This window comes from Pararge aegeria, chromosome 21, assembly GCF_905163445.1.
Source record: "Pararge aegeria chromosome 21, ilParAegt1.1, whole genome shotgun sequence".
Lineage (NCBI taxonomy): Eukaryota > Metazoa > Arthropoda > Insecta > Lepidoptera > Nymphalidae > Pararge > Pararge aegeria.
Window position 1 is genome coordinate 4,731,473 of NC_053200.1, and position 10,903 is coordinate 4,742,375.

The following is a 10,903-nucleotide window of genomic DNA, read 5'->3' on the forward strand; positions in this document are numbered from 1 at the left end:
GAACTTTTTATTTTTGTTTGTAAAATCTTGAAAAATAAGAAAATTGTGCCTTAATATTGCCGTTATAACCCTACATATTGTTAAAAGAATGTAGGTAGGTCAGACAATATGTTGGGATTTTTTGAAAAATTATCAACTTACCCATTGTTGGTTAATGAATTGATTTCAAGTTTGTAAATCTAAAGACGAAACTACAGTAAATCGCGCCAGCTGAAAATCAATTTTTTTTATAATTATTATTATCCTCGAAATAAGCTGGGTAGAACAAATTCGTAACTAATTACCTCATCTACCTATGTTGTCGTACCATCTCGTTCTACGTGGGGCTCTAGGTGAACCCTAATTTTATGTAAATAGAGTACAATCAGAATTTTGACTTTACTCCAGACTAGTTTGTTTGCCTTCTCACAAAGTTGCTGATAAGTTTTTTTTGCATCGACACAAGTTGGGCCGGAGACCTAAGCTAAGTGCAAATTTTTGATCCACAAAATGCAAGTTGCTGGGATAAACAATTTCTGTACGTCTTCTTGATAGAATGACTGAACGGATTATAATAAATATTATAAATGCGAAAGTGAATTCGTTGTTCCATTGACGTAGCAAGTAACTTACGTGGTTTTCATTTCCATGCAGATAAGTACTTATATTATAGCTGGAAGCAAGCGGCCCAGGACCGTGGATTTTGGAACTGTCCACAAAAGACCTATGTCCAGCAGTGGACTTCAATCGTTTGAAGTGATGATGATGATGACTTATATTATAAAGCGAAAATATTTTAATAGTCTAATCTATAATCCTCTAAACGAAAGAACTGATTTTAATTTATTGTATCCAGATACTCATATTTTTTTCGGTATTAATTTATTAATTCAGAAACCGAAATTTCCAACTGATTTCGTGTGGTTCAATGGTTTGGCCGTTATGGCATGGTAATTTTGCATGAATTTATTTTGAAACTTGTAGACCTAGAATGGTAAAATTAATTTATTAAAAATAAAAAGGCTAGAACCCAAGGTGAACTCTTTTAGACTGACCTATGGAGGGTAGAGGTAGACTGACCTCAATGTCAGTCTGTCAGCCGTCAGCCATACGTCAGTAAACAAATAATACGTCTTTTTTGTGGGTTGTGATACAAATAAAACTGTTTTAAAATCTCAATTTTTACGCGATTGTTGCGATTGAACTTTTACACCTTGTAAATTTGAATATGGTTTTAATGGATTTACCGGAACCGGATCACTGAAAGTTTGGCAATATGTGCAGACTTTTGCCACTTAGAGTCACTGTTAAAGATTCCTTAGTTTTAATTATTTTAGTTATTTTCAATACTATTCATATGACTGATCTAGGTAAGTATTTAAGCTTGTTTCTTGCTACAATAATATATTCATCCTCCCTTGTCCTACCTACCACTTTACAATTTAATTTTATTTACAATTACCTACCCATATTACTATTACCCTTTAGGACCGTTTGCTATGATGCGCATGTATTAGACTAACTCCCACAAAACAACTCTTTTTTTTTTTTCTTCTGCCACTTTATCATCTAAACTGATGGACATCATAGGACTTTTGTAAGGAATTCCACACTTGACGGTCATGTGCTGCTCGTGTCTTGCTTGCTAGGAACTTGCTTCTTTTCTTCTTTTTCATCCACTGGTGGAGCAATCCGGTGTGTGCACAGGTGGCTTAACCTCATTCTATATATATCTTTTGTTTGATTGTTTTTATTTATTTTGACACATATGTTTCATTTTCTATTTCTTAAACATATTTGACACTGAAAGGTTGTTAAAAAATTTCTTGTATAAAAAGACTATTTTGAAAAAAATAGAGTAAAGAATCCTGGCACCCTAACATAATAACTTGGCTTCCCAGTGAAACTCCATATGAATTCAACCTCAACTGACTTGTATGTTTTACATAATTGATTTACAATATTAGGGCAGTGAACTACAGGAATTAAATATTCATTTTCCATGACTTCCTGCAAAACTACTTGTGGTGCACACAAGCATAATCTGTGGTTGAACTAAGGCTTGCTATCTCCAAAGCCCTAATCTTGGTGTTAGAATGATACACCAAGATTAGGGCTTTGGAGATACCTGGCCTCTTGCCAATTTAGCTTAGCAGCTTGTTCTGCTAGGTAAGAAGGTCTTTGGTTTGTTTGTTACAATTTCTAATATGTACAACTTCCCAATACATACATGCATCTCCTACTCTATATCCTAGGGAGAGGTTTTAAACAAAACCCTTTTAGAGGTATATTATTTGAAACTAATGAACTGGTAACAAAAAAATTTAAAAATAATCTAATTTATTTTTATAAGTACCCTTTTAAATTGATTAAAAAGCAGTTATTTTGCAACTACAAATGAAAATAATTGTACATTTATTTATACAATTTAATTATACATTTTTCACAGCTAAGAATGACATGGATCTTCACAGTAAGCAAAGCAAGTTTAAAGAAGATACAAACAACAACTTAGTGAATTTCAACAGTAATGATGACTTGAAGAACTGTCCCACGAAGGAAGAGAATGTCACAGATTGCTCCACACTAAACTACCCCTGCATTTCTTGTATTGGCGATAGTGATTGTGTGTATGGCGGAAACTATAATTACACCTGTCGGGTTAATGCCAATGTGGTTTGTAATGTAAGTTTTATTTGTGTTCTTTTTGTCTTGCATAGGGTAAATTCCCCTTTACCTTAGCTTACCAACTCGTAGTGAAGGGCTGCGGTAAGCCATAGCTTTATAAACCTCTACACTTTAAGTATGGAGGCCACTGCATAGTAGTCAGACATTCATTGTTGTTTTAATTAATTCATCATCATCAGTGGCGTGCAATTCATACATGCACAAAAGCTCTGCCTACCCAAATTATTTTACATCACTCGTATTGGAGGGAAATTTTTATTTAACCCTGTTTACTTGAAATCAACAAGACCATTGGCATTAGTTCACAATAATGAATAGTGGAGCTGTGATAGCGATAGGGTAGGAGCTTAACTTCACTTTCGGGGGGCCGAGTTCGAATACCAGCGCGTACCAAGTTAGTGCGTTTTAAGCAATTTAAATATCACTTGCTTCAACGGCGAAGGAAAACATTGAGAGGAAATCTCCGTACCTGAGAGTTCCTGAGAACACTATGGTTCTCAAAGGTGTGTGAAGTCCAATCCGCACTGGGCCAGCGTGGTGGACTACGGCCCTAAACCCTTCTCATTGTGGGAGGAGAACCGTGGCCTGATTAAATGTTTATGCTATTGTTTATTCACAGGGCCAAAAAATATTTAACAGGACAACATTGTGCCGTTTTTGTTACCAAACAGAGAAATGGGAGCACAGGTGTGAACAGAAAGCTAACTGTAATTCCCTGGCATCGCCCACAAAGTATTACTTGTAAGTGACCTTTATCTTTGATCATTCTAACTACGCTTTATATTATGGGTTCCCTTTACTGATCCAATGCGGTATCAAAGAATTCATCATAATGAAAAACTTTTGTCTAAAAATGTTTTCCTAAGGTAGTCCTATATACATAATACACTAGAAATAGTGTTATCCTCTTCCATAAAAGAACATAGTGAAAAGGATGGCACTACTCTAAAACCTATCAATTTAGTTTAGTTTATACAGTTGTGTACGGCATTAATATCACAGTGAAACGGAACAAAATATGTAGTAAGATCATCCGCGTGGGAAGCCGTGAGATAAGGCACCGCTGCACAAAAACCATAAAATAAATATCATCCTCGTTTTTTTGACGTAACTTGGCATTCTCAATAAGGTCAAGCGGTACTTTACGCCTGAACAGTTTCTCACCTTGTACCAAGCTCAATTTCGATCGTGCATGGTATTCCCATTTATGGGAAACATTAATGTTTATCACATAAACATTTTCCAGTTGTGGGAATCGAACCCACGGCCTTGGGCTCAGAAAGCTGCCCACTGAGCCAATTGGCCGTCATTGGTTGATATAATGATGATGGAATTCAACTAGGTATTTTTTTTTTCAGGACCAACTGCACAGTGTCAGACGACATTATATGCTTGGGCAAACGAAAGTTTCTTAGAAAAATACGATGTTCGTGGACATCTGGCACAAGATGGGGTACGGCTCTGATACTTGCGCTAACCCTTGGTGGCTTCGGCGCTGATCGGTTTTACCTCGGACATTGGCAGGAGGGCATAGGAAAACTCTTCAGTTTCGGTGGCTTGGGAGTTTGGACCTTGGTAGATGCTCTACTCATCGGGATACATCACCTGGGCCCTGCGGATGGATCTGTCTTTATTTAAGTTTGTGTTTTTGTCACATAAACCCAGAGCACGGGTCTCCTCCTCCTACAATGAGAAGGGGTTAAGGCCGTAGTCCACCAAGCTAGCCTAGTGTGGATTGGTGGACTCACCACACCTTTAAGAACATTATGTAGAACCATGAGAGTTCTCATGCAGGTTTCCTCACGCTGTTTCCCTTCACCGTTGTAGCAAGTGATGTTTTAATTACTTAAACACACATAACTTACAAAAGTTAAAGGTGCGAGCTGGGATTCGAACTCGGCTCCGCGAAAGTGAAGTCGAGCTCCTACCCAATGCGCTATCACCGCTTCATAATTTATTAATTAATTGTTACTTAATAAAAATATAGAAAATTGGCTTTGTGTTTCTATTGTTGTATCGCCTAATATGACAGTAAGAAGAAGTAAGTAGTCTGTCTATGTCTGGCAGTATTTAGAATTTTTATTAGTAATCTCACAACCTAAATAAAATTATTTAATTTTATATATTTCTAGTGCGTCTATATTACCTATCAAACATAGGTAGGTTGATGTGTTAGCTTCTATTACCTTGGAATTTGGATTCGATATCTACGTCTTCATCATTATCAAACCATTACTGGCCAACTATAGGCACGTCTCCTCTCCGAAGGGTTTAGAGAGAACTCTGAGCCCTTCTCGGGTTCAGAGTTCTCTCTAAACCCTTTTCATTCGGTCCACCGCGCTGGCTATGTGCGGATTGGTAGACTTATTGATCTCAAAAGGAGTGTCCTTTTTTTGATCAATATCTCTGGTTCTTCAGGTTTCTTCACCAATTCAAATATTATTATTATTATTTTTTTTTTTTTTTTTATTTAGTTTAGTTTTTAATTATTCTATTTATTTCATAGTGTAGTGCGTAGTGATGGGTCATAGATACCAAATAAATAATACTAAAATTGCGCATAGGTAACTATGTACGTTGCTCCATAAAGTTATTGGTGCGTGCCTTTTGAATTCAAAAAGGTTTTTATAAGTTATTTTTATCCTTAGGCAACATGACGGCTTCAAAGATCGAAACATCAAGTTCGATACATATCAATAGAAAATAAAATGTTGAAAGTTTAGACACAAAATTAATTAATAGCTCTTTTATATACTTTATCAGTATTTTCAATTAAATTCTTAGATAAAATGTCTCACGCTTTTTACGCTGACGCTTGGAAACGAACTGCCCGGCGGGATCGCACGTGGTACCAGCAGAGCCTAATGCCAGCTCTTCTTGCTGCTAAAGAGAAACAAGCTCGGGGCATCGATGCGACGATCGCTATAGCTCAGGAACTGTTGCGGGTACACGCAAATATTTCTAACTAGCGGTAAATAGGTCGTTTTGTTGCTTTTTTAGGACGTTAAGAAAGGTTAATATTTGTTGTAAAAAATCACAGGAACTGTACACCACCCCTTTTTCCGGAACCAAAAGTAGCCTATGTTAGATACGCTTCGTCCTTTCAACTAACTCTATTCATTGTAAAGTCATCATATCCTGAGGATGCTCCAGTTTCGGAGCGAAACGTGCGTAGATGGTACATTGCCGAAGATCTGTTTGGTATTGAAGAAACTAACTCTATGCCAAAAAGTTACGACTAGCCCTACCCGCGTCTATCAACAAATTAGGTACTTACATGAGAATTAGGTCAGTCATTTTAGACCTGAGGTAAAAGAATTGCGTATTCGATTTATCCTGTGGATTTTTCCTGGTAAATGCCAGGGCCCCACAGACAATTGCTTTAAAAATTTGGTGCATAAACTATCATTCTACGATTCACAGATCTACGAAAAATTGCGCACTGAGGGCTCGGTAGATAGTTAAAAAAAAATTAAATATTTTATTACCTTAACAACCTATTACCGGCCCATTACAGGGTAAAGTCTCCTCTGAAAGTGAGAAGGGTTTAGGCCGTAATCCACCAACCACGCTGGCCGAGTTAGGATTAATGGACTCCACACGCCACTCAAAACATGGAGAACTCTCGATCTTTTCCTCACTTTCACGATGTTTACTTCACCGTTAAATAAATTATATTTTAATTGCTTTTAACGCTCATAACTTCGAAACGTTAGAGGTGCGTGCTGGGATTCGAACACTGCCCCCCGAAAGTGAAGCCGAGATCCTAACCAAAATGCTATCACTGCTTTTCCCTAACCACTAAACTATCACAGCTTATCACATTTTATTATAATACAAGTTTGTTTCATTATCGTCAGCTTGTGCGCCAGCAGTCAGCATTTTTTTAGGTGAGAGTTTTAGAGCCCAAGATCCCACTGTTGTCTAGTTCGGGTTGGCAGGCTGAGTATTATTATATAGAGAGAATATGTTTATTGCATTGCACGTGTGATATCTACCATCAATAGCACATATTTCTGGTTACTTACCCACGTTAAAAAAATCCGGCTTCGCTTTCATCTCTCACAAGATAGAAAAATGAATTTTAAAATGTAAAATTGTTGATATTGGAAAAGAGCAACTGCTGAGTTCCTTGCCGGCTTCTTCTCGGTAGAATCTGCCTTCCGAACCGGTGGTAGAGTCAATGCACACAGACAGACTTGACGTTTCAAAAGTGCTTATATTAGGCCTACTTGAAATAAATTAATTTTGAATTTTGAGTGGAGAAGCAAAAAATTTAAACAATTCGGTAATTGCATACCTATTAGGCTTATGAAGAACCCGTCGAAAAGCCTACATTAGTGCCCTTGCACGATATAGAATGTCGCGACGACGACAGCCTTATGAAGCCCATAGAGTCAGAAATCATGAACTTGTTTTACGGGTCCACTGAGAAGGGCGCTGCTGAACAGTATCTTAAAGCGAGAAACAAGAAGGCGCCAGAAGAAAAGTAAGTAGGTTTGGTTTCTCGTAAACTATTTTATAATCCCACGTTTTTAAGGGAATCTGGAATACCTACCGTAGTTGGGAATGTGAGATATGCCTTTTCGGCTTCCGCCTTTTTCTCGCTACCTTTAACATACCACATGAATTACTAATGCTGAATGTATGAGCTTAGACTGCATTATTACAGTACCTACCTAACATCAGGTGCTATATCAGTCTATCAGTGGCGTGCAGTTCATACAAGCACAAAAGCACTGGCTACCCTAAAAATTATGTATGACTCATAAAGGAGTTTTTTTTTCCATTACATGCAATTTTCCTTTTTTTATGCATACCCTGGTCAAAAACCCTGTTCACGCCACTGCAGTCTATACCTACGTACCTATCATCATCATCATAATCGTTTCGTGACCTTCCCACTACAGGAACTCCTGGGGATTCGTCCTCAGATCTTGTTCCTTCACCGTGAATGCCAGTGATATTTTATTTTTAAATTGAAAACTCACTAAACTCGAAAGTTAGAGGCGCGTGTCCGGTATCGAACTTGGTCTCCCCGAAAGGGAGCCCTAACTACTCTACTACTAGGCTATCACCGCTCATTATACATAATTAGCTATATGCATAGAATTTAAAACCTTCAGAACCCTCATTCAGCCTTTATTACATGAAGTGCATTGTGTCAAAAAACAGTTAAAACGCACTTCTGACTTCACACCCACGGACTGTTGTGTGCTCAGACACTTTTCCTCATTTTAATATTTTATGGTATGCGTTCTAAAACATTAGAGGTAAAATAAATACTATCTCAACTCCTTAATGGAAATATTGACTAAATTGACTAACCGACTGTTCGAGAAACAATACTTTTTAGTATTTTGTTGCTACAACCACATTAGTCGTGTACACGGTTTCTGTATGTTCTAATTCTGTGGCTATAAGTTGGTATACCTATTAGCTCAAAAATAATACTAAGTGTTTAGAACTAGGCACGAAGGACATGATAGATAGACTTGTTCTCCCTTTCTACTCTCCGTATAACATATTTCTTTTGATTCGTGTAACAAATTGTGCTTAGAGGTGCCGTATCAATTTATTCCGGGAAATTTCACTCGATGTTCGTCCAAAAAAAATATCGAATTTGTACATAAATAAGCAATTATATAAGTTTCATCGAATAAAGAATTTTAATAGATTTCAACGTTTTCTCTTCGAATTATCAAAACTTAACGGACATGAGTGCCAAAAAACTAGGCAAAATTTTATGTTAATTTAACAGTTGTTGTCATAGGTTTTATTTTCGTTTATTGACGAGTTGGGACTACGGGTGGCAGCAGAAGAAATCGCGTCTTCGAGGTCGCGACGTGAACCATGGCCGCTGCGCTATCCTGCGCGACACGTTTTACCGGAAGAACAACCTCGGCCCCGACCCGAGGCATTATTCGATTCCCGCAGGAGGCCCGATCTCCATATGCAGCGAATATGCTTGTGATACAAATTGACATGACTAGCTCTTGTCAAGGACGTGCGTGCATTTTGTTTAGTTTAATATAGCCATAATGTATAACGAAAAAAAAAATTTTATCTACTTAGACCATAATTTTTGAAACACTTCATAGTTAAATTATATAGATAAGCTATACTTAATCTTTATCGAAAGAAAATAATTGTCAAAATTCATTTATTTCAAGTAGGCCTAATATAAGCACTTTTGAAACGTCAAGTTGTATCTACACAATATTATTTGAAGCAATTTAAAATTAAAGTATCAACTTATAGTTTTTTTTAAAATTCAAATAAAGTTACAAGAAGCATTCGCATACCTTCTTTAATTAGCACGGATAGCCAGGGTAAGACTGTAAAATACATTTTCTCCGCGGGGGACTCTTCACCCACAGTCGATTCCACTCTCCGAGCATGGTTGCACGTGTAAGTTGTAACCATTATATAATGTAATCATGCCAAGCGGGGGTAAACTTATTTTTCCTGTTACTAGTAAGTAGCGGAAAATCAAATAAAATATTTCCTGCCGTGCATTAATGTGTGACGTCAGTGAACTTAATACGGGCATTACGGGCGGTCCAGGATGTATTGCGACAGCGGTGTGGCGCCAATGGTATGGTATGGGAAGAAGCATTATAAAAATTTACCAAAATATTAAGATTGAAAGGAACAATTTTGGTTAACATTAAAATCCCATTTTCTCACATTAGGTACTGAGACTACTGAGAGGTGAAGTGAAACGCAAGATTATAGTGCTATAAAATAGGATCAAATAATAATGCAATGTGTATAGCGAAAACATATATTTTATAATTTTATGGAGGTATTTACAATAAATTCAACTTTTATTTACATATTTAACAACAGCAAATGTACCCATTTCTAAAGGTCACATAAAACTGTTTACAAAGAATTTACTAGTTAAAAAGTTCACAGTAGATACGAGTACATCATTCGATTAATTTATAACATGGAGTTAAATGAGGTCAAATCTAGAAACGTCTCGATGGACGGATCTTAACAAACAAACTCACCCTAAACTAATTTAAGTATAGAAATTATCTAAGAATGTTAAGTAACATAACAGCTATTGTGACCTTATAAAATCAATTCTGCATGGATAAGGATGGGAGAAACATTTTGATTAAATAACATATTAAAAATGTCTTTAGGATCGGCTGTTTCAAATATGTATCAAAGAAATCCTGGGCCGATTCCCGGGTCAGGACTCAGGCAATCGAGAGCATAAAAAAAACGATTATTAGAGAGCGCCGGTGTTTTTTTTTTAGATGACGTCTTTATTTCTTGACTAGCTGGTCTAGTTAACGTGTTCGAATGCGTATGAAGAGATCCTCGACTCGGAATCGGGAATCTGCCTAATAAACTGTACCCCGAGTTTGCCGGTCAACAGTACCAGCAAGAAGTTTGGAAAACGTTAAACCGCCGTTATCACTAACATGTGATAATAACACATTAAAGCCAACGCAGACGTGCACTATAGCAGCGTGGTGTCATCCCTCTGATTCCCTCTCTGATGAGAGAGAAGGCAGTGCCCAGGGATGTTACGGATGATGGGAACGTGTATTAAACATTCCCATCATCCGTAACAGAACTGCACACTCTGGGGACTGCATACAAACAGAACACAGAATTTTACATGAATAATAAAAAATGAATAAATATACTACGACAATACACACACCGCCATCACCAAACGCTATGTAGCGATAAGGCGGCCGCAAAATTGTATACTTTTCGTTAAATTTGTATTTACAATTTCTCTATATGTTTAAGTGGTGTACAATGAATTTGTATTCATTCATTCAATCATCGCCATCAGCTAGCCCCAAAGTAAGCGTAGCTTGTGTTATGTGTACTAAGATAGCTGATCAATAAATAATGTATAATATATATAAATACTTATAATATACAGATAAACACCCAGACCCTCAAAAACAATCATGTTCATTACACAAACAATCTCCAGTTGTGGGAATCGAACCCACGGCCTTGGACTCAGAAAGCAGTGCCGCTGCCCACTGCGCCAGCCAGCCGTCAAACCTGAAGTTACATGACCCACCTGAAGTTCGCTTTAGGAAATATTTCGTAATAACCTAGAAGCCGAAGGTATATTGCTCCTACTATTCTACTGCTGGACATAACTGAACAAGAATAAATCCTCAACTAACAAAAACATAGTATATAACTTGAATCCTGTACTCCTGTACAATAATACGCTTGTAGTTGTACC

At 37.2% G+C, this 10,903-nt stretch overlaps 2 protein-coding genes across 2 annotated transcripts; both read left to right on the forward strand.

Moving 5' to 3' along the window:
• The first annotated feature begins 1,066 nt into the window (after positions 1-1,066).
• On the forward strand, positions 1,067-4,439 carry LOC120633526 (TM2 domain-containing protein almondex). The gene is made up of 4 exons (XM_039903757.1): positions 1,067-1,349; positions 2,429-2,664; positions 3,287-3,408; positions 4,026-4,439. The coding sequence occupies exons 1-4, from the start codon at positions 1,256-1,258 to the stop codon at positions 4,303-4,305; spliced, it is 732 nt and encodes a 243-aa protein (XP_039759691.1). The 5' UTR covers positions 1,067-1,255; the 3' UTR covers positions 4,306-4,439.
• Positions 4,440-5,404: 965 nt separating this feature from the next.
• LOC120633094 lies at positions 5,405-8,651 on the forward strand. Its single transcript, XM_039903203.1, has 3 exons — positions 5,405-5,612; positions 6,975-7,156; positions 8,441-8,651. The coding sequence occupies exons 1-3, from the start codon at positions 5,457-5,459 to the stop codon at positions 8,649-8,651; spliced, it is 549 nt and encodes a 182-aa protein (XP_039759137.1). The 5' UTR covers positions 5,405-5,456.
• The last annotated feature ends 2,252 nt before the right edge of the window (positions 8,652-10,903 follow it).

What these genes read in the sequence shown, in the direction of transcription:
- LOC120633526 (XM_039903757.1), top strand. Translation starts at nt 1,256, where the DNA reads ATGTGCAGACTTTTGCCACTTAGAGTCACTGTTAAAGATTCCTTAGTT. An exon ending in TATTCATATGACTGATCTAG is followed by an intron (nt 1,350 to 2,428) that starts GTAAGTATTTAA and finishes CATTTTTCACAG; the next exon opens with CTAAGAATGACATGGATCTT. An exon ending in TCGCCCACAAAGTATTACTT is followed by an intron (nt 3,409 to 4,025) that starts GTAAGTGACCTT and finishes TTTTTTTTTCAG; the next exon opens with GACCAACTGCACAGTGTCAG.
- LOC120633094 (XM_039903203.1), top strand. Translation starts at nt 5,457, where the DNA reads ATGTCTCACGCTTTTTACGCTGACGCTTGGAAACGAACTGCCCGGCGG. An exon ending in TAGCTCAGGAACTGTTGCGG is followed by an intron (nt 5,613 to 6,974) that starts GTACACGCAAAT and finishes CATACCTATTAG; the next exon opens with GCTTATGAAGAACCCGTCGA. An exon ending in AAGAAGGCGCCAGAAGAAAA is followed by an intron (nt 7,157 to 8,440) that starts GTAAGTAGGTTT and finishes TTGTTGTCATAG; the next exon opens with GTTTTATTTTCGTTTATTGA.